At 41.8% G+C, this 24,360-nt stretch overlaps 1 protein-coding gene across 1 annotated transcript in view; it reads left to right on the forward strand.

Moving 5' to 3' along the window:
* Positions 1-24,360, forward strand: part of LOC311136268 (rho GTPase-activating protein 32-like) — a gene marked incomplete at its 5' end in the record, with an annotated part of 157,636 nt that overhangs the window by 17,424 nt on the left and 115,852 nt on the right. The window contains 2 exons of the mRNA XM_084170399.1: positions 2,317-2,425; positions 8,181-8,272. Coding sequence (XP_084026525.1) covers positions 2,317-2,425; positions 8,181-8,272 — 201 coding nt within the window. The remainder of the gene's footprint in view (positions 1-2,316; positions 2,426-8,180; positions 8,273-24,360) is intronic.

A 24,360-nucleotide genomic window follows, 5' to 3' on the forward strand; every position in this document is an offset into this window, starting at 1 on the left:
ACTCTTATCTGAACACGAATTGGCTGTTATATGGGTACCAATGCTGTGTGGGTGAATGCTTGAGTTGCATCAAGTTATGTCAAGTTATATCAGTGTTATAACACTTTTATGTAGGCTTCATATCAGACCACACATTACCTATCATCCACATTATCCACTCCTCCTCATGCGAGGTGTGAAGTATGTATTCCACGCTAGACTCAAGCCTCATGTAAGGTTTACCAAGATAATCCGATTTATTCGTTCTGAAGTCTCTGCTTTGCATACAGATAACTCTACCATCACCACTACTGGCTACAGTCCCTCCACCCTGTTAATATCATCACCACTGGCTACAGTCCCTCCACCCTGTTAATATCATCACCACTGGCTACAGTCCCTCCACCCTGTTAATATCATCACCACTGGCTACAGTCCCTCCACCCTGTTAATATCATCACCACTGGCTACAGTCCCTCCACCCTGTTAATATCATCACCACTGGCTACAGTCCCTCCACCCTGTTAATATCATCACCAGTATGATTCCTGGAGCTTATGGTTTAAGTCAATCACAGCTCTATCATGTGGTTCTCAGTTCTATAAGTGTGTCTCAAATGGCACCCTATTCACTATATAGTACACCACTTTTCAAAGGTAGTGCACTACATAGGAAATAGGGTGCCATTTGGGGTGCATCCTATATGAGACTGTTGGCAGCTATAGTGGCAGTTAATGCTGCCACTTTTCAGGTCATCTGGTCTGACTGTTGGATTAATGCATAGGAATTCTAGGTTCCATTGACTCTGGCCCCACAGCCTTTGAATGTAAATTATTTCACAATGTAGAATGATGAGAACACAGTGATATAGGCTGCTATAAGGCCTGTGTTAATGTAGAACATTTGTTTATTCTACTTATAATGAGAGCATAAAATTGGTTTTACTCCGCTGTTGCAGTATGGATGTGAGGGGGAGTCTGGTGATGTGGTGTGGTAGATTATAAAGGTGTTGGTGTTTCATGTGAGGCTTGTGTGTGTTTGTGTAAAAGGAGCGTGCAGGGGTGTGTGTGGAAGTGTTCATGGGGATGTGTATGTGTACTCTATACAGATGCTTTCAGCCTTCCACTTCTATGTGGGCTACATCTCGACAAAGTTAAATCTCGCCTCACACCTGTAGGCTGCATCCTCAAGTCATTATTATCAGAGAGGCAAATGATGTGAGAGGCCAGAACGTTTCTTTGATGGCTCAATGGCCAAATCACATTGACATTCTCCCTCTGTGAAGGTGCTACTTTGCCTCCGCACATAATAACATTGACATTTCTCCCATTCAAGGTGCTATTTGGCCTTTGCACACACAGTATCCAGCTGACACACGCACACACACACAACAAACCTATTTGGTCTCCTTATGGCTGTATCTATGCAAAGAATATGGTGTGAAAAATGTATAACTGCATCAGTCTCTCAACCCTTGAAGGGGTATTTCCCCTTAATGCAGAAACTCTCTCACACGTGCGTGAGCACATGCCTCCTTTCACAAGTGAATATGTGACAGGCAGTGTTACACCCTCACTCTGGTGTGTCTTCATGTCTTTCACGCACTGTGTGTGTGTGTGTGTGTTCCATCCTCAACACCCACTAATGGGTAAAAACATCTCCTCTAATTGAAATGATGCATCCATTAACACATTCTGGTCAACGTGCCAGCCTTTATTCTCGTGGGGACCTAAAATTAATTTCCATTCAAAATCCTATTTTCCCTAACCCTAATTGTAACCCTAACTCTAATTGTAACCTTAACCCCTAAGCTTAATATAGCCTTTGTCTTCATGGGGATGTGGGAAATGGCCCCACGAGGGAAAATGTTCCTTGTTTTACTATCCTTGTGGGGACTTTTGGATTTTAGGTCCACACAAGGATAGAAGAACCAACACACACACAAACCAGCCTCTAGGGTGCCTTAGAACTTGTGGCTTCCATATTGAGTTGACAATACATGACCTTATAGATCAGTGTGTTTTTTATCTTGAGAGTTGGCTGGGAGGACTGGTGAGGTTTGGGTTTTTTGTTGATGCAGGGTCTGTTTTTTTTTTTATAAGAAAGTGTTTTTGCAATAAGAGTATCAAAGTGTCTCTCTCTTTTTCTCGCTCTCCCCCTCCCTCTTTTGAAACAGGAATTTAGCCTAATATGTGTGAGCAGTTTTGGTATTAAAGCAATTTTTGCTGTTTTAATGTTTGTTTGAAAGTATGATATTGAGCCAATAAATTGGATTGAAATTCAAATTCCCCCTCTCGCTCCTTCCCTCTCCCCTCCCTTCCTCTCGCTCTCCTCTAGGAGTCTGAGGCCAGGGCGTCACCCAGAGGAGGACGACATAGTGCCTGAGCTGGCCCGCCTGATCTACCCCCGAGAGAGACCTGACTGGGAGGAGACCATCAGCGCCATGGTGAGCTGGAGGCCACTGACAGAGATGCGCGCGCACGCACACGCGCTTACATACATGTACACACTAGTGATGGGGGCATAAATTGACAGTTACATATCGAAATATTGTTTTTGGATGGTATTATATCGATATTTGACTCCAAGTATTGATAAAAATAAATATATATATATATATATATATATATATATATATATATATATATATATATATATATATATATATATATATATATATATATATATATATATATATATATATATATATATATACACACACACACACACACACACACACACACACACACACACACACACACACACACACACACACACACACACAGTACCAGTCAAAGTTTGGACACCTACTCATTTGGACACCTGCACACTCTTGGCATTCTCTCAACCAGCTTCACCTGGAATGCTTTTCCAACAGTCTTGAAGGAGTTCGGAAATATGCTGAGCACTTGTTGGCTGCTTTTCCTTCACTCTGCGGTCCGACTCATCCCAAACCATCTAAATTGGGTTGAGGTCGGGGGATTGTGGAGGCCAGGTCATCTGATGCAGCACTCCATCACTCTCCTACTTGGTCAAATAGCCCTTACACAGCCTGGAGGTGTGTTGGGTCATTGTCCTGTTGAAAAACAAATGATAGTCCCACTAAGTCCAAACCAGATCAGATGGCGTATCGCTGCAGAATGCTGTGGTAGCCATGCTTTTTAAGTGTGCCTTGAATTCTAAGTAAATCACAGACAGTGTCACCAGCAAAGCACCCCCACACCATCACACCTCCTCTTCCATGCTTTACGGTGGGAAATACACATACGGAGATCATCCATTCACCCACACCACGTCTCATAAAGACACGGTGGTTGAAACCAAAAATCTCCAATTTGGACTCCAGACCAAAGGACACATTTCCACTGGTCTAATGTCCATTGCTCGTGTTTCTTTGCCCAAGCAAGTCTCTTCTTATTATTGGTGTCCTTTAGTAGTGGTTTCTTTGCAACAATTCGACCATGAAGGACCGATTCACACAGTTTCCTCTGAACAGTTGATGTTGAGATGTGTCTGTTACTTGAACTCTGTGAAGCATTTATTTGGGCTGCAATTTCTGAGGCTGGTAACTCTAATGAACTGCAGCAGAGGTAACTCTTGGTCTTCCATTCCTGTGGTGGTCCTCATGAGAGCGAGTTTCATCAAAGCGCTTGATGGTTTTTGCGACTGCACTTGAAGAAACTTTCAAAGTTCTTGAAATGTTCCACATTGACTGACCTTCATGTCTTAAAGTTTATTTTGCTAATTTGCACCCCAGTATCTCTATTTGCACATCATCTCTTGCACATCTATCATTCCAGTGCTAATACTAAATTGTAATTATTTTGCACTATGGCCTATTTATTGCCTTACCTCCATAACTTCCTACATTTGCACACACTGTATATATATTTTCTGTTGTATTTTTACCCCATATGTTATTTTTTTTTTATCACACTGCTTTGCTTTATCTTGGCCAGGTCGCAGTTGTAAATGAGAACTTGTTCTCCAATTGTTTACCTGGTTAAATAAAGGTGAAAAAAAAATAATAATCATTTTTTACAGTAATGATGGACTGTCGTTTCTCTTTGCTTATTTGAGCTGTTCTTGCCATAATATGAACTTGGTCTTTTACCAAACTCTGTATACCCCCTCTACCTTGTCACAACTCAACTGATTGGCTCAAACGCATTAAGAAGGAAATAAATTCCACAAATGAACTTTTAAGAAGGCACCCATTAATTGAAATTAATTCCAGGTGACTACCACATGAAGCTGGTTGAGAGAATGCCAAGAGTGTCCAAAGCTGTCAAGGCAAAGGGTGGCTATTTGAAGAATCTCAAATATAAAAGATATTTCAATTTGTTTAACACTTTTTTGGTTACTACATGATTCCATATGTGTTATTTCATAGTTTTGATGTCTTCACTATTATTCTACAATGTAAAAATAAAGAAAAACCCTTGAATGAGTAGGTGTGTCCAAACTTTTGACTGGTAGAGTGTATATATAACATATTAGAATCGCAGTATCACATCTCAATACATATAGAATTGTGACAATCGCAATACATATCGTTTCGGCACCTAAGTATTGTGATAATATCATATCGTGAGGTCCCTGGCAATTCTCAGCCCTAGTACACACACGAACACGCACACACACACAAAGTATCCCAGCTTAGAGTGATCCCGAACAGTGTCGGTGCTAATCAAACGTTCAGTACTTAGATAACAAGGCTCCTCTTTGATTGGGGCTCGTTGGCTCCCTAACACCGTTTTATCTCAGTGTTCTTTAATGAACTGATTGTCTTAACTGTTAGGGAAATGTCTTGATATCAAACTGAAATGCTGCGTCAACATCCAGCCTCCGCTCCCAATTGTGAAATGACGATGATGCCTCTCATGTACATTAATTTAACTTTAGAAGTAGTGGGGATGTATCAGAACCTAATCTATTTATGTATACTGAACAGAAATATAAACGCAACATGTAAAGTGTTGGTTCCATGTTTCATGAGCTGAAATAATAGATCCCAGAAATTTTCCATATGCACAAAAAGCTTATTTATCTCAAATTTTTTGAACAAATTAGTTTACATCCCTGTTAGTGAGCATTTCTCCATTGCCAAGATAATCCATCCACCTGACAGATGTGGCATATCAAGAAGCTGATTAAACAGCATGATCATTACACAGGTGCACCTTGTGCTGGGTACAATAAAATGTTCCGTTTTGTCACACAACACAATGCCACAGATGCCTCTTTTGAGGGAGCGTGCAATTAGCATGCTGACTGCAGGAATGTCCACCAAAGCAGATGCCAGAGAATTGAATGTTAATTTCTCAACCATAAGCTGCCTCCAACGTCGTTTTAGAGAATTTGGCAGTACATCCAGCCGGCCTTACAACCGCAGACCACATGTAACCACGCCAGCCCAGGACCTCCACATCCGGCTTCTTCACCTGTGGGATTATCTGAGACCAGCCACCCGGAACGGCCGATGAAACTGAGGAGTATTTCAGGCTGTAATAAATACTTTTTGTCTGGGAAAAACCGACTGGATGGGCCTGGCTCCCCAGAGGGTGGGCCTATGCCTTCCCATGCCCACCCATGGCTGTGCCCCTGCCCATTAATGTGAAATCCATAGATTACGGACTAATTTATTTATTTCAATTGACTGATTTCCTTATATGAATTGTATCTCACTAGAATCATGTTGCGTTTATATTTTTGTTCAGTATATGTAGGCTAAACTTAAGAAAAATTGTAATGAGGACATTTTAGTGTTTAAACCAACCACTTAAATCAGATGATTCAATATGAATATAATGATTATACGATAGATATTAATCAATTAATTTAATCCCTCTCATATAATTCAAGTTATCCCATCTTTTAGTAAATATCTACATTTTTAATATGCCAAAGTCTCCATTAGTGATATGATACCTTAACTCATTCAGTTGATGAAATCATACATCACTTCAACCATCCAAGCTCAAGTAATTATTTTCTCTCCAACTGAGCTGCATTCAGCAACATGCTAGCTGAAATGAGGCCATCTCCATGGTAACATGACAGTTGGCCGTCACCATGCTCACTTTGGAACCACAAACATTCAATACAGTGGCTGAGAGACACAGTCGGCGTCCCAAATTGCACCCTATTCCCTATATACTGCTCTACTTTTGACAAGAGCCCTATTGGCCCAGGTCAAACGTAGTGCACTAAATAGGGAATGGGGTGCAAGTTGGCGCACAGACACAGCCATCTCTCTACCGCTAATGAATGTTGATCAGTTTTGAAACATTAAAGAAGTGTCATATCTGCTGTTCTTTTGTTAAATTCTGTATTCTGTTATTATGAAGGGGCCGATACGTGTGAATAGATTTCTCTAAATAAGTCACACTTGTGGTTTGGGGACATTGTTGTGATAAAAAATGCTATGGTAGTTGGCGGTCACATTGGGTAGCCGTATTCCCAAATGGCAGTAGCGGTCATACGTTGCAGGCAGTGGTTGTTGTGCTGTATTTCAGAGGATGAATAGATCAATAAGTCTGCCAAGCTCTCGACGTGTCATAACGGTTGACCAAGTGCACATTGATAGCAGAACATTGGTCAGGTCGTTACTGCAAAAGAGAATGTGTTATCACTGGCTTACATGGATGCAAATAGGCCTAGAAGAAAATAGTTACATGCAGTAGTTAGTCGAGTAATACTGTATATTTGAATAATGCCTAATGTGAAAATGCAATACATATGCAAAATACTTCACATTCAGCGTCACTTAATGCGACGTAGGCTGCTGTGCATAATATTTACCAACCAAAGTGTTCAGGGAGTTCCTTGAAGAGACCTTGCCTTCTTCAAGACACAGTTGAATATTTTATAGGTACAACTGAACTTCTGGGAATGTTTTGGATAGACTTCATAAGCCTATCTTGTCACTCCCCTTGGGGAAGCGCTGAAGTGGTTGCTACCAGTGTTTCCCTGCTCCTAGTAGCTCTTACTAGCCTGGTTTTCACTCTGTATTTGCTTTAGCAGAAACATTTTCGATGCCAAACAGCAATAACAATGGAGTCGGCTAAAGCAGAAAGAACAAAAAGGGACTGGCACACAGGCTAACTGATATACATTCCCATTCACAGCAAGTGCAGGCCTGACATGATGCTCTTTGTACCCCGGCCCACCTGGCTCCTGTCTCTCTGACCTCATTGGGAATGCTTAACTGCATATCACCTTCACTGTCTTTGGCTGCAGTCAGCTAGAAAGGGACCGAAAACTTCCCCACATCTCACCCTGTCCTCTCTCTCTCTCTCTCTCTCTCTCTCTCTCTCTCTCTCTCTCTCTCTCTCTCTCTCTCTCTCTCTCTCTCTCTCTCTCTCTCTCTCTCTCTCTCTCTCTCTCTCTCTCTCTCTCTCTCTCTCTCTCTCTCTCTCTCTCGCCTCCATCTCGCTCTCTCCTCCATCTCTCTCTCTCTCTCGCCTCCATCTCGCTCTCACCTCCATCTCTCTCTCTCTCTCTCTCTCTCTCTCGCCTCCATCTCGCTCTCACCTCCATCTCTCTCTCTCTCTCTCTCTCTCTCTCTCACCTCCATCTCGCTCTCTCCTCCATCTCTCTCTCTCGCCTCCTCTCTCTATCTCTCTCTCTCTCTCTCTCTCTCTCTCTCTCTCTCTCTCTCTCTCTCTCTCTCTTTACTTTCCTTACTATCTCTGGTTCCTCTTCTTTCGCTCTGTTAGCTTAGTGTTGCTCTTTTCCCTTCCCTGGCAGTCTGTGTTGACTTAAGCCACACAGGATTACATTAATGTAATTTAATGTTGTCAAGTGTGTTTTAACCTTGCTCTGTCACAGATTAGCCTCTCAGTCATGGGATCAGGGGTCAGACTTTACTATGTTGGGTCAAATTTAGCTAGTAGGGGCCTGGAGTGGTCTAGCAGTTGGTGTGTTTGAATCCGACCGACTGCCCTTCTAACGCACTCTATCCTAACTTTCCTTCCACTCTTTCAATTTGTCTGTCCAATAAAGATGAAAAATACAACAACCAAAAATATATAAAAAGTAGCTAGTCACTACGTTTTGGAAAAGTGTATTTGAACAGTTTTGCTTTGCGCTGTCCCTAGGTTTCTCTTGCATGCAGGTCAACTTATATGGAGTTGTTTGTCAAAGGTGAAGTCACAAGTCATGTATTGACGAGTATGTGTTTCTTTTGCGACATGCAGGCGCGGAGTGCTGAGGTCCCCGAGCTGAGCACCGAGCCCCTCCTGCGCTCCTGCAGCAGCACAGCCAGCATGAAGGTCAAGAACGTCAAGAAGTGAGTGGGCCAACTGACCGAGTAGACTTAGCCCTCCGCATGCCTTCCGATACTGCCATAACTCACATCTGCTGCACAGCTCTCTCGCTCTCTACTTTGATTTCTCCTCCCACATCGCTCTCTCTCTTTCTCCCTATCTCCCTCTGACTTTGACCCCTCTCGATCTCTACATCGACCGGTCTCTCCACCATTTTGTCTTATCTCCATTCTCTGTCTCGGTCAACCTTTTTCTTTTCAAGCTTTCTCTCTTCAACTCTATCTCTCTCTGTCTGGCGCAGATGGACACTGTCGCCTTGTTTCTAGCTCCTAGCCAACATTGCAGTATTTTTCATTTGTTTTTGTTATTTGTTACATTATTTGCCAGGAACATTTCTAGTAGTTTTACAGAATCATGGCTTTCTCCGGATATATTGTCCCCGTCCATACAGCCAGTGGGGTTCTCAGTTCATCGCGCGGATCGGAAGAAAGAAATCTCTGGGGAAAACAGAGGTAGAGGGGTATGTCTCATGATTAACAACTTGTGGCGTGATGGTGGTAACGTACAGGAACTCAAGTCCTTTTGTTATCCTGATCTGGAATACCTCACAATCAAATGCTGCCGCATTACCTCACGAGAGAATTCTCTTTGGTTGTCACTGCTGTGTATATTACCCCCCAAGCCGACACCGCGACAGCTCTCAAGGACCTACACTGGACTTTTTGCAAACTGTAAACCTCATATCCTGAGGCCACATTCATTGTCGCTGGGGGCTTTAATAAAAGGAAATCTGAGGAAAACGCACCTGAAATTATATGAACACATCTGCTGTGCTACATGCAGAGAGAACACGCTTGACCATTGTTTTTTTCTTTTTTTTCTTTATTTCTTTAGGGGGTAGATCAGCTTTAATATTTCAGATAGATTGTAACTTCATCAATGTAATTGTCTGAATCACTTCCAATCCCCCATATGTTGTTTTTTTCTCGCAAATATATATATATATATATATATATATATATACACAGACATACATAGTCCCGTGTAGCTCAGTTGGTAGAGCATGGCGTTTCCAACCCCAGGGTTCTGGGTTCGATTCCAACAGGAGGCCAGTATGAAAATGTATGCACTCACTAACTGTAAGTCGCTCTGGATAAGAGTGTCTGCTAAATGACTAAAATGTAAATATATATATATATATATATATATATATATATATATATATATATATATATATATATATATATATATATATATATATATATATATATATATATACATACACGCACATATACACACACATATACAGTGGGGAGAACAAGTATTTGATACACTGCCGATTTTGCAGGTTTTCCTACTTACAAAGCATGTAGAGGTCTGTAATTTGTATCATAGGTACACTTCAACTGTGAGAGACGGAATCTAAAACAAATATCCAGAAAATCACATTGTATGATTTGTAAGTAATTCATTTGCATTTTATTGCATGACATAAGTATTTGATCACCTACCAACCAGTAAGAATCCCGGCTCTCACAGACCTGTTAGTTTTTCTTTAAGAAGCCCTCCTGTTCTCCACTCATTACCTGTATTAACTGCACCTGTTTGAACTCGTTACCTGTATAAAATACACCTGTCCACACACTCAATCAAACAGACTCCAACCTCTCCACAATGGCCAAGACCAGAGAGCTGTGTAAGGACATCAGGGATAAAATTGTAGACCTGCACAAGGCTGGGATGGGCTACAGGACAATAGGCAAGCAGCTTGGTGAGAAGGCAACAACTGTTGGCGCAATTATTAGAAAATGGAAGAAGTTCAAGATGACGGTCAATCACCCTCAGTCTGGGGCTCCATGCAAGATCTCACCTCGTGGGGCATCAATGATCATGAAGGTGAGGGATCAGCCCAGAACTACACTGCAGGACCTGGTCAATGACCTGAAGAGAGCTGGGACCACAGTCTCAAAGAAAACCATTAGTAACACACTACGCCGTCATGGATTAAAATCCTGCAGCGCATGCAAGGTCCCCCTGCTCAAGCCAGCGCATGTCCAGGCCCGTCTGAAGTTTGCCAATGACCATCTGGATGATCCAGAGGATGAATGGGAGAAGGTCATGTGGTCTGATGAGACAAAAATAGAGCTTTTTGGTCTAAACTCCACTCGCCGTGTTTGGAGGAAGAAGAAGGATGAGTACAACCCCAAGAACACCATCCCAACTGTGAAGCATGGAGGTGGAAACATCATTCTTTGGGGATGATTTTCTGCAAAGGGGACAGGACGACTGCACCGTATTGAGGGGAGGATGGATGGGGCCATGTATCACGAGATCTTGGCCAACAACCTCCTTCCCTCAGTAAGAGCATTGAAGATGGGTCGTGGCTGGGTCTTCCAGCATGACAACGACCCGAAACACACAGCCAGGGCAACTAAGGAGTGGCTCCGTAAGAAGCATCTCAAGGTCCTGGAGTGGCCTAGCCAGTCTCCAGACCTGAACCCAATAGAAAATCTTTGGAGGGAGCTGAAAGTCCGTATCGCCCAGCGACAGCCCCAAACCTGAAGGATCTGGAGAAGGTCTGTATGGAGGAGTGGGCCAAAATCCCTGCTGCAGTGTGTGCAAACCTGGTCAAGACCTACAGGAAACGTATGATCTCTGTAATTGCAAACAAAGGTTTCTGTACCAAATATTAAGTTCTGCTTTTCTGATGTATCAAATACTTATGTCATGCAATAAAATGCAAATTAATTACTTAATCATACAATGTGATTTTCTGGATTTTTGTTTTAGATTCCATCTCTCACATTTGAAGTGTACCTATGATAAAAATTAAAGACCTCTACATGCTTTGTAAGTAGGAAAACCTGCAAAATCGGCAGTGTATCAAATACTTGTTCTCCCCACTGTGTGTGTGTGTGTATATATATATATATATATATATATATATATATATATATATATAATATATATTTATAGCTATTTAAAAATATATCCATTCAAATATCTTGCATATCTTATTTTCCATCGTTATCGATTAATATGCGTAATAATGTCAGCAGTTCATGCGTAGGATTTTAACCTATAACCCGGATTGCCATTGTATTACATTACATTTTTGACAAGCAATTATTATTTTAGCAAACAATTATTGTGGTTAATCCTATATTCTCCCTAAAATCCTTACCCCCTTGCAACAGATGTGGGATAAACATACACGCACATACTCTAACACACTCAACCCCTTTCCTCCACAATCAACCATAAGCTCAGATGCTCAACGGTTGTTACATCCCAGAGCCCAACTCAAGAAAGGACCTGATTTACGAATGCATATACAGTTACAGCTGTTTGAGAAAGCATGCAAGATTGAGCAAAAATTTGACAACAATGTGAGATTTGATTAATCTATTTAATCTATGTCAAGTCCTAGGTGATGGAGATCAGATCCACCCTCTTCACCTGAGACACAAACACTCTGGTACCCCGTTGTAACCATTTTTCCCAAGCATCTCTGTGTGTCAGACCTTTGATTATTTTGTGCCACTTAGGCCACAATAATAAGTCCCCTCTCTGATTGTCCGAGTGTGACCCTCTCCCCATGGGTTACTGCAGCCAGTGTTGCCAGCACTGCCAGTACCTGGGTGGGGGTACCCCACCAGAATCCCTCAGGTGGGTGTCTAGGATATACGGTTGGGGATCGTTCCATCATGATAGGACAGTAAAAAAATAGATTAGATGTATACTATATTTTAAAATGTATATCCCTCATCTGCACAAAATTGGAATCTCTCTCACAACCCCTGCTCACAGACACACGTTGTTTCTGGGATAAGAAACCATTTCCTTTCTCACTCACCTAACACCACACTTATTCAAAAACAAAAAACGCACACCACACTTTCCATCACCATTCATCCACACATACCCACATACTGTGCCGTCTATGTCTTCTGTTCGCTATGTTTTTATCTCCACTATGTTGATTGCGTACATGTGTTCTAATTAGTTGTATTTGAAGATGTATTATTTAACTTGTTATCTTTTCTTGTAATACCGTTTTATCCTTTTATAAAATACTATACATACTATAAATGTTTATTATTACAATCCCTACCATGGCTAGTATTGGATGCTCCATTATTCGACACTTCTATTAGAACTTTCAGAATAGCCATGGAGTAGTCTTTGTGTCGCGGTACATTTGGTTGTCAATATACAGTTTATCGACAACGAGAGCAACACGCTTCCCTTTTAATCTATTTTCCTTGAAGATTGTGTACAGAACTTTGCGCCTTTCTGCAATCTCCCTCGGGAACTGATCATTCATTCCAATTTCGGTGCCAGCAAGTCTTTTACCTAGGCTTTTAACCATTACTTTATCCTTAAAAAAGCAAATTTGGCAACGATTGGACGCTCATATCTCTGTCCTCTTTGTCCGAAACGGTGTACACGTTCAAGTTGGATTTTATCGGCAGCCTCGAGTGGGATTTGAAGCGCTGTTAGAAAGAAGTCCTTCACAATAGTCTCGGTTACCTCTACCTCTTTTTCCTGGATACCCATCAGTACTAGATTTTCTCTCATCGATCTAGTTTGCATGTCTAGTAAGGCTTCTCTCAGAAAGTTGTTCTCCTTTTTATGTTCCTTAACGTCCGTTTCTATCTTAGTGACTGTCTCTTTTAGTTTTTTTGTATCTTTCTCCATTATCGCAGCTTTTCCGTCACTCATTTCAAGACTCGCCTTCAACTCTTTTACATCATTACTGACCAACTCTAGTATGCCCAGTTTGTCATTTATCGACTTCAACAGGTCGCTTTCCACACTTACCAGTCCCAGTGGTGAAAAGCATAAATCATCTGTATCAGTCGACGAGTCGCGTTTTCTCTTGGAGATTGATTCTCCTCGTTTATCTTCCGTCATGTTTGGGTGTTGCGTGTTGTTGTAATATTTGTCGATACATTTCTCTAGCCTTATAATTTGTTTTGTGTTATTATCCAGATTGAATGTTATTACCCTCGAATATATGAAGTGCTAATATTGAGTCTAACTTACTGATATTGAATATTATGTTTTTATCTTGAGGTGATTTTTACCGCTGTGTATTCAATACGCCATCTTGTCTACCAGAAGCCTGGTAGACCATTGTTACTCTCCCTTCCGGGATGGCTAGAAGGCCATCCCCCGCCCTCCCTTAGGCAAATCAGACCACACCTCCATCCTGCTCCTCCCTGTGGTAAGGACTGTACAGAGTTACTCTGACTAATCGGAATCTATGCTTCAAGACTGTTTTGATCACGTGGACTGGGAAATGTTTTGGGTTGCCTCTGAGAATAGGATCGACGTATACACTGACTCAGTGACTGGGTTCTTTAGGAAGTGCAAAGAGGATGTTGTTCCTACTGTGGCAATTAGAACTTATCCAAACCCAAAACTGTACATAGATGGCAGCATTCATGCAAAACTGAAAGCGCGAACCACCACATTTAACCACGGCGACGTGACTGGGAATATGGACATGAACAAACAGACCAGCTATGACCTCCGTAAGGCAATCTGAGGCAAAACCACAGTACGGGGGAAAAAGTGGGGTCGCAATTCAGCGGATCAGACACGAGACGCATGAGGCAGGGACTCCAGACAGTTATGGATTATAAAGGGAAAGCCAGCCATGTCTCGGACACCGATGCTTCGCTCCCGGACAAGCAAAACACCTGCTTTGCCCGCTTGGAGGAAAACAACACCGAGCCGCTGACGTGGTCCCCTGTTGCACACGAGGACTGGGTGCTCCTGATCGGCATTTTCGACGTGAGTACGACATTAAAGCGGGTCAATCCTGGCAAGGCTGCCGGCCCAGACGGCATCCCAAGCCGCGTCCTCAGCACGTGCAGACCCAGCTTGCTGGAGTGTTTACGGACATATTCAATCTGTCCTTATCCCAGTCTGTTGTCCCCACTTGCTTCAAGATGTCCACTATTGTTCCTGTACCCAAGAAAGTGAAGGTAACTGAACTAAATGACTCGCCCCGTAGCACTCACTTCTGTCATAATGAAGTGCTTTGAGAGGCTATCACCCGACACTCTAGACCCACTGCAATTTGCATACCTCCCCAACAGATCCTCGGACAACGCAATCGCAATTGCACTGCACACTGCCCTATCCTACCAGGACAAGAGGAATACCTATGTAATAATGCTGTTCATTGATTACAGCTCAGCCTTCAACACCACAGTGCCCTCCAAGCTCATCACTAAGCTCAGGGTCTGAACCCCTGCTTGTCAACTGGGTTCTAGACTTCCTGATGGGCCGCCTCCAGGTGGGGAAGGTAGGCAACAACACCTCCGCCATGCTGATCCTCAACACGGGTACCCCACAAGGGTGCGTGCTCAGCCCTTTCTTGTACTCCCTGTTCACCCATGACTGCGTGGCCTCGCATGTCTCCAGCTCAATCATCAAGTTTGCAGACGACACAACAGTGGCAGGCCTGATTACCAACAACGAGACAGCCTACAGGGAGGAGGTGAGAGCCCTGGCGGAGTGGTGCCAGGAAAATAACTTGGCCCTCAACGTCAACAAAACGAAGGAGCTGATCGTGGACTACAGGAGACCGCAGAGAGCGCACGCCCCCATCCACGTCAACGGGGCCACAGTGGAGAGGGTCAAAAGTTTCAAGTTCGTTGGCGTGCACATCACTAAGGACCCTTCACACTAATGGTCCCTTCACACCAGAGTTTCCGTTAGCCGTTAATAGCCAGCTTTTGGCCGGGAGATGGTGCAAAAAGTAATGCTTTTTAGCCTATTCATTGATGTAAATACCAGTTGATGTAAATACATTTGACCGGTCATGCTTATCGGTCTATGGGTTCATTTGCATAATTACATGGAATTAAATTGCTGCGTGTAAATTCATAATGTATTTTATCATACACACAGCATACAGATACAGAGCCTTTTAGCAGAAAATCTGTCAGACAGCGCTTTTGTAAGCCCAATCATTGCGCAACAATTCTAAATGCAATCTTGTGCTAAATTCTTTTTGGGACACGATTAAAAATATATCTTTTTTTTTTTTCTCAACTGGTAATTGAAGAGTGCTTCCCATTCACCATTCAAATACATAGGCAACGGAAGGCAGACTTCATCAGCGCGTCACACCACTTTGCAATGACTTGGAGGTATGAATTTTGAAACATATAGCTACTTAATTGTTTAAAACCTGAACGTTTTACTACATACTATGAGGCATGTTTTACCTTGCTTCAAAGTAGCCTAGGCAAAATCCTACCATATCCGTGGATGCAATTATTTTATACAGACTTCCATATGCCATTGAAACCAACTAGCCTATTTCTCTCATGTTCTAATTGGTTTTCAACTTTCTTTCATTGTCCGGTAGCCAAATGCACATTCGTGCGTAGGCTACTGCCTTGTGCGCATTGCTGTGCTAATAATGTTAAGAAATAATAGTTTCTATCAACATTTTAGGTAAACTTTCTGATCTGTTGCATCAGATTCATTGCTTTAAAAAAAAATGTACCCTAGACCTACTGGTTGTATGAATTTGGGATCTATCGTCCCACAACTGTCCCAGAGTCTGTTTGGGCTAATTCATTCTCGACAAGCTGACCAATAGAATAGGTCAACCTTTCTACTATGGTGGATAGTAGCTTGACATAGACTCATAGACGGCTAAGCTTTCCCTAAGTAAATTGAAGGAAATGGGCAAAATTATATAACCTAATTAGCCTACTGTCTATACATAAATACATAAAATCATTCAAAATAGGCTACTAAAGCATGATTTGGCCACAGAGGATCAATAGCTTCCCCTAGCCTTAAAGAAAATTGCATTGCCTAGAGTCGGAAGGAAAGGCAGTACGTGCAATTTTGGAAGTGTGTGCTGCAAATAGCAAATAGATGATTGTTGAGTTGCAACTGTCAGTGAAAAGTAGAGGCCCAGCCAGGCATATCACAATATTGTATTACTCAATCGTGGGAAAACATAGTTTGGAAAGCATATGGCTATTGCTGTAAAGAGAAGTCAATGAAAGACTCATCTGTCTTTTAGTTATCAAAATTCTCAATTTAATTGAGCGAACAACAGTAGGATAATAGCCTATCTTATTGGCACCAGCGGAGAGCATCGGCCATATCCCTGGTGAGTGCTCACTGTGCATATTCACTCTTTATCATTGTTGGGTCAGTGCCGCTTAAAAGTTTTGTTTTTGGACAATCATTTCCTCCTCCAGTTTAGATGGACGTCATATTCTATTTGTGTCTCCCCTTCTCGTAGGCCTATTATATGGACAATGTTGTTTTTATTGATTGTTGCGACCGGGAGACCCATGGGGCGGCGCACAGTTGGCCCAGCGTCATCCAGGGTAGGGGAGGGAATGGCCGGCAGGGATGTAGCTTAGTTGGTAGAGCATGGCGTTTGCAACGCCAGGGTTGTGGGTTCGATTCCCACGGGAGGCCAGTATGAAAAAGAAAATAATGTATGCACTCACTAACTGTAAGTCGCTCTGGATAAGAGCGTCTGCTAAATGACTAAAATGTAAATGTAAATGTAGTAGAATTGCATCAAATGTGTTTTTCCCGTGCAAAGAAAAAATAAACATATCTGATATAGCCTATAGCCCAGGCCTCTACACTATACACACTCAGCCATGCATTGAACAGCCTTTTTTTGCAAACAGTGATTGAGTTATATTATTAGCCTAAATTATGACTATCCAATCTACTCAAAACATTATGAATAGTAGGCTATCTTACATATGTATGCAAACGCAATGATGCATGGAATGCTTTATTATGAAGGTGCATTTTTATGGTTAAAATTTGCTTCCCCAAACTTGAAACTCACGCTCTGCCTATGCATAGGCTAGTGATTTTGCTGTTCGTTACTCGTCTTGTTGGCTGAGGAAAAGTAAATGCGGACAGTTATTCTAACATCTTCAAAGTGTGCGGTAAGGACACACATCATTGCGTCCTCGACTTGCATGTTCTGTTAAGATTAATTGCCATAATATAAATGTGATTTCTGTCATTCTGAGGACTGTGGATGGACGCCCTAATCAGGTTATGCACACAATGGACATGGGTCCAAATGTCCGGTAAATTGAAATGCTGCCGGTCAAATGTCCGGCGCAACGGTTTCATACCGGAAACCCTTCTTCACACCTACAGAGTGGTGAAAAAGGCCCAACAGCGCCTCTTCAACCTAGGGAGGCTGTACAAATGTGTCTTGGCCCCTAAAACCCTCACAAACTTCTACAGATGCAACTTCGAGAGCATTCTGTCAGGCTGTATCACCGCCTGGTACGGCAACTGCACCGACCGCAACCGCAGGGCTCTCTAGAGGGTGGTGCAGTCAGCCCAACGCATCATCGGGGGCACACTGCCTGCCTTCCAGGACATCTACAGCCGTGGTCAAAAGTTTTGAGAATGACACAAGCATTGGTCTTCACAAAGTTCGCTGCTTCAGTGTTATGATATATTTTTGTCAAATGTTACTATGGTATACTGAAGTATAATTACAAGCATTCCATAAGTGTCAAAGGCTTTTACTGACAATTACATTAAGTTTATGCAAAGAGTCAATATTTGCAGTGTTGACCCTTCTTTTTCAAGACCTCTGCAATCCGCCCTGGCATGCTGTCAATTAACTTCTGGGCCACATCCTGACTGTTGGCAGCTCATTCTTGCATAATCAATGCTTTGAGTTTGTCAGAATTTGTGGGTTTTTGTTTGGCCATCCGCCTCTTGAGGATCGACCACAAGTTCTCAATGGGATTAAGGTCTGGGGAGTTTCCTGACCATGGACCCAAAATGTTGATGTTTTGTTCCCCGAGGCACTTAGATAGCACTTTTGCCTTATGGCAAGGTGCTCCATCATGTTGTAAGTTGCTCTCGGAGGATGTGTTGGTACCATTATTTATTCATGACTGTGTTCTTAGGCAAAATTGTGAGTGAGCCCACTCCCTTGGCTGAGAAGCATCCCACACATGAATGGTCACAGGATGCTTTACTGTTGGCATGACACAGGACTGATGGTAGCGCTCACCTTGTCTTCTCCGGACAAGGTGTTTTCCGGATGCCCCAAACAATCGGAAAGGGGATTCATCAGAGAAAATGACTTTACCCCAGTCCTCAGCAGTCCAATCCCTGTACCTTTTGCAGAATATCAGTCTGTCCCTGATGTTTTTCCTGGAGAGAAGTGGCTTCTTTGCTGCCGTTCTTGACACCAGGCCATCCTCCAAAAGTCTTCGCCTCACTGTGCGTGCAGATGCACTCACACCTGCCTGCTGCCATTCCTGAGCAAGCTCCGCACTAGTGGTGCCCCGATCCCGCAGCTGAATCAACTTTAGGAGACGGTCCTGGCGCTTGCTGGACTTTCTTGGGCGCCCTGACGCCTTCTTCACAACAATTGAACCTCTCCTTGAAGTTCTTGATGATCTGATAAATGGTTGATTTAGGTGCAATCTTACTAGGAGCAATATCCTTGCCTGTGAAGCCCTTTTTGTGCAAAGCAATGATGACGGCGCGTGTTTCCTTGCAGGTGTAACCATGGTTAACAGAGGAAGAACAATGATTTCAAGCACCACCCTCCTTTTAAAGCTTCCAGTCTGTTATTCTAACTCAATCAGCATGACAGAGTGATCTCCAGCCTTGTCCTCGTCAACATTCTCACCTGTGTTAACTAGAGAATCACTGACATGATGGCAGCTGGTCCTTTTATGGCAGGGCTGAAATGCAGTGGAAATGTTTTTTGGGGATTAAGTTCATTTTCATGGCAAAGAGGGACTTTGCAATTTATTGCAATTCATCTGATCACTCTAAATGACATTCTGGAGTATGTGCAAATTGCCATCATCAAAACTGAGGCAGCAGACTTTGTGAAAATTAGTATTTGTGTCATTCTCAATTATTTTGACCACGACTGTACAGCACCCGGTGTCACAGGAAAGCCAAGAAGATCATCAAGGACATCAGCCAGTCGAGCCACGGCCTGTTCACCTCGCTACTATCTAGAAGGCGTAGACAGTACAGGTGCATTAAAGCTGGGACAGAGAGACTGATTTAACAGCTTCTATCTCCAGGCCATCAGACTGTTAAACAGTTATCACTAGCCGGCCTCCGCCCAGTACCCTGCTCTGAACCTTAGAAACTTTAATTAGCCAGCTACCACCCAGTACTCTACCCTGCACCTTAGAGACTGCTGCCCTATGTACATAGTCATTGAACACTGGTCACTTTAATAATGTTTACATACTGTTTTTTACCCACTTTATATACAGCTGTGGAAAGAATTAAGAGACCACTGCACATTTTTCTTAAATCAGCATCTCTACATGTATGACAGCCATTTCATTCCAGTGTCTGTTGAATTCCAACACAGGCACACCTCATTCTACTGAATTAGGTACTGATTAGGTGATCACCTGACCAAATCTTATTTAACGAGGAAAAGTATAAAAACCACTGCTGTGGTCATCACTATCCTCTTGCAATAGGACCAGCTGGATGGCAAAAACAGTGCTAATAGTACCTCAAAAGTAATATTAATCAAAAAATAACTATTGACCATCCAAAAGAGTTGAAAAGGAAAGTTCTGGATCAAGACCCTGTCATGGCAAGCCCAATCAAGACGCATGGAAGCTGTGATTGAAAATGAGGGTTATTCCACCAAATATTGATTTCTGAACTCTTCCTAAGTTAAAATGTTGGTATTGTGTTGTTTAAAAAGGAACATGAACTTATTTTCTTAGCATTATTCGAGGTCTGACAACACTGCATCTTTTTTGTTATTTTGACCAGTTGTCATTTTTTCCAAATAAATGCTCTAAATGACATTTACATTTTAGTCATTTAGCAGACGCTCTTATCCAGAGTGACTTACAGTTAGTGAGTGCATACATTTTCATGACTATTTTTATTTGGAATTTGGGAGAAATGTCAGTAGTTTATAGAATAAAACAAAAATGTTATTTTTACCCAAACACATACCTATAAATAGTAAAACCAGAGAAACTGATAAAAAAAATGTAATGGCTATTGTAGCTGGAAATGGCTGATTTTTAATGGAATATCTACATAAGCGTACAGAGGCCCATTATCAGCAACCATCAGTCCCATGTTCCAATGGCACGTTGTGTTTGCTAATCCATGTTTGTCATTTTAAAAGGCTAATTGAACATTAAAAAACCATTTTGCAATTATGTTAGCACAGCTGACAACTGTTGTGCTGATTAAAGAAGCAATAAAACTGGCCTTCTTGAGACTAGTTGTGTATCTGGAGCATCAGCAATTGTGGGTTCCCACATATGCTGAGCACTTGTTGGCTGCTTTTCCTTCACTCTGCGGTCCAACTCATCCCAAACCATCTCAATTGGGTTGAGGTCGGGTGATTGTGGAGGCCAGGTCATCTGATGCAGCACTCCATCACTCTCCTTCTTGGTCAAATAGCCCTTACACAGCCTGGAGGTGTTTTGGGTCATTGTACTGTTGAAAAACAAATGATAGTCCCACTAAGCGCAAACCAGATGAGATGGCGTATCGCTGCAGAATGCTGTGGTAGCCATGCTGGTTAAGTGTGCCTTAAATTCAAAATAAATCACAGACAGTGTCACCAGAAAAGCACCCCCACTCCATAACACCACCTCCTCCATGCTTTACGGTGGGAAATACACATGATAATCCATTCACCCACACCGCGTCTCACAAAACAAATCTCCAATTTGGACTCCAGACCAAAGGACACATTTCCACCGGTCTAATGTCCATTGCTCGTGTTTCTTTGCCCAAGCAAGTGTCTTCTTCTTATTGAAATTAACTTTTAACAAGGCACACCTGTTAATTGAAATGCATTCCAGGTTACTACCTCATGAAGCTGGTTGAGAGAATGCCAAGTGTGCGCAAAGCTGTCATCAAGGCAAAGGGTGGCTACAAAATATATTTTGATTTGTTTAACACTTTTTTGGTTACTACATGATTCCATGTGTGTTATTTCATAGTTTTGATGTCTTCACTACTTTCTACAATGTAGAAAATAGTGAAAATAAAGAAAAAGCCCTGGAATTAGTAGGTGTGTCAAACCTTTTGACTGGTACTATATGTATTTATGTTCTGGACTCGTTCTGATATTGCTCGTACTTATATATCTTCATTTCTTGTTCAAAAAAAAGAAGGAGAAAAAAAAGGGTTTATGTGTGTATTTTGTTTAGCTAGATATTGCTGCATTGTTGGAGCTAGAAACATAAGCATTTCGCTGCAACTGCGATAACATCTGCGAAACTGTGTACGCCTCAATTTTTCCCTTTCTACCTGATTTGATCTAGTCTCCTCTCTTGTACCAACTGTTTTTTTGCTTCTCCATCCCCCCACCTAGGGCTGTGGGGGCCATGACATTTTTTAGCCGGTTATTGTCATGCAAAAGCCTGCTGGTCTCACGGTAAATAAATTCTTTATTTTAGTCAGGTCTAAAGAAACATGATATGAAGAAAATGTATTTCAGAAGAACAGAATATGAGTTGGCCTACTGTAGGCTTGTTCATTTAGCTGACAAGATATGCTTATAAGTCCCGTGGCATTATTTTATTGTATATGATTTTATAGTAAAAAATAATATAATTGAACTTAGCTGAATAAAATAGAAAGGATATTTTTCCCATTACAGAGTGAGTGCGCAAATTAAGTGAGTGTAAAAGTGATATTTTGAAACAGGTCCTGTACTGTATGCTAGATTTAGTTATTTTGAAACTTTAGTACAAATCAAATCAAATGTTATTTGTCACACGCGCCGAATACAACAGGTGTAGACCTTACAGTGAAATGCTTACTTACAAGCCCTTAACCAACAATGCATTTTTAAGAAAGAATACAAAAAAAATCACACTAAAAATACAATATAAAATAATAAGAAATAAAAGAGCAGCAGTAAAAATAACAATAGCGAGGTTATATACTGGTACCGAGTCAATGTGCGGGGGCACCGGTTAGTCGAGGTAATTGAGGTAATATGTACATGTAGGTTATTAAAGTGAATGATACAAACCTTACAATGTCTTAGAAATCAAAACATACTGAATATGGGCTGCATGGTGCGACCAATAGGCTATTGATGATTAGAGAAAGTAGCAAAAAAAGTTTGCGCTCTGTTCTTTGCCTCAGACTCCACAGCTGTTCGCTCAACAAGTGATCATATTTTCACCCATCAGACTGTTCTCAATTTAATCTTGTCTTTAGTAATATGTCAAATTAGTTTAGATTTAGAATGGCCCATTGTCCAGTGGTGGAAAAAGTACCTACTTGAGTAAAGGTAAAGATACCTTAATAGAAAATGACTCAAGTAAAAGTGAAAGTCACCCACTAAAATACTACTTGAGTAAAATTCTAAAAGTATTTGGTTTTAAATATACTTAAGTATTAAAAGTAAGTATAAATCATTTCACATTCCTTATATTAAGCAAAACAGACGGCTCATTTTTCTTGTTTTTTTTAAATTTATGGATAGCCAAACCAGGGATGTACTCTTGATAAGTGTGTGAGTTGGACCATTTTCCTCTCCTGTTAAGCATTTAAAATGTAACGAGTACTTTTGGGTATAAGGGAAAATGTACATTATTTTATTTTAGAATGTAGTGGAGTAAAAGTTGTCAAATGTAACATAGTACAGATATCCCCTTTAAAAAATGTATGTAGTACTTTCAAGTATTTTTACTAAAGTACTTTACACTACTGCCATTATCAAATGGGCAAGAACAGGGGCTGGGGAAAAAAGACATGTCATCTGTATGCACTCGAGTAGCGAATGGAGGCCGCACGCTTTACCGTGGGTCTGTTTTGTAGGCTACTTCGGTTTTATAGCGGAGCATGTGCCTAATATGAGCAGCAGATAAATACATATAAGAACACTTATCTCACTCCACGCATCAACCACTGTTTGAGAAGCATATTCTCGCTGCCTGACAGGTGATATTTCCGTCCAAACTCTGAATGCAATGGGCTCTCCAACCTTGTTCCTGCAGCTACCCAGTGCTTAATTTGGGAACCAAGTTAAATCTATTCTGGAGCACGATAGTAACATGTTTTCGCAACGAAACATACACTTCGGAAAGTATTCAGACCCCCTCACTTTTTCCACATTTTGTTACGTTACAGCCTTATTCTAAAATTGATTAAATAAAACAATTTCCTGAGCAATCTACACATAATACCCCATAATGACGAAGTGAAAACAGGTTTTTATACATTTTTGCAAATGTATAAAAATAAAAAACTGGAATAGCTTATTTACATAAGTATTCAGACCCTTAGATATGAGATATCAGGTGCATCCTGTTTCCCATTGATTATCCTTAATGTATCTACAAATTGAATGGAGTCCACCTGTGGTAAATTCAATTGATTGGACATGATTTGGAAAGGTACACACCTGTCTATATAAGGTCCCACAGTTGATAGTACATGTCAGAGCAAAAACCAAGCCATGAGGTCGAAGGAATTGTCCGTAGAGCTCCGAGATAGGATTGTGTCGAGGCACAGATCTGGGAAGGTTACCAAACATTTTCTGCAGCATTGAAGATCCCCAAGAACACAGTGGCCTCCATCATTCTTAAATGGATGTAGTTTGGAACCACCAAGGCTCTTCCTAGAGCTGGCCGCCCAGCCAAATTGAGCAATCGGGGGAGAAGGGCCTTGGTCAGGGAGGTGACCAAGAACCCAATTGTCATTCTGACAGAGCTCTAGAGTTCCTCTGTGGAGATCTCCAGAAGGACAGCCATCTATGTAGCACTCCACCAATCAGGCCTTTATGGTAGAGTGGCCAGACGGAAGCCACTCTTCAGTAAAAGGCACATGACAGCCCGCTTGGAGTTTGCCAAAAGGCACCTAAAGGACTCTGACCATGAGAAACAAGATTCTCTGGTCTGATGAAACCAAGATTGAACTCTTTGGCCTGAATGCCAAGCATCACATCTGGAGGAAACCTGGCACCATCCCTACAGTGAAGCATGGTGGTGGCAGCATCATGCTGTGGGGATGTTTTTCAGCGGCAGGGACTGGGAGACTAGTCTGAATCGAGGCAAAGATGAACGGAGCAAAGTACAGAGAGATACTT

The sequence above is a fragment of the Coregonus lavaretus genome (genome assembly GCF_964263955.1).
Source record: "Coregonus lavaretus genome assembly, chromosome: 10".
NCBI lineage: Eukaryota > Metazoa > Chordata > Actinopteri > Salmoniformes > Salmonidae > Coregonus > Coregonus lavaretus.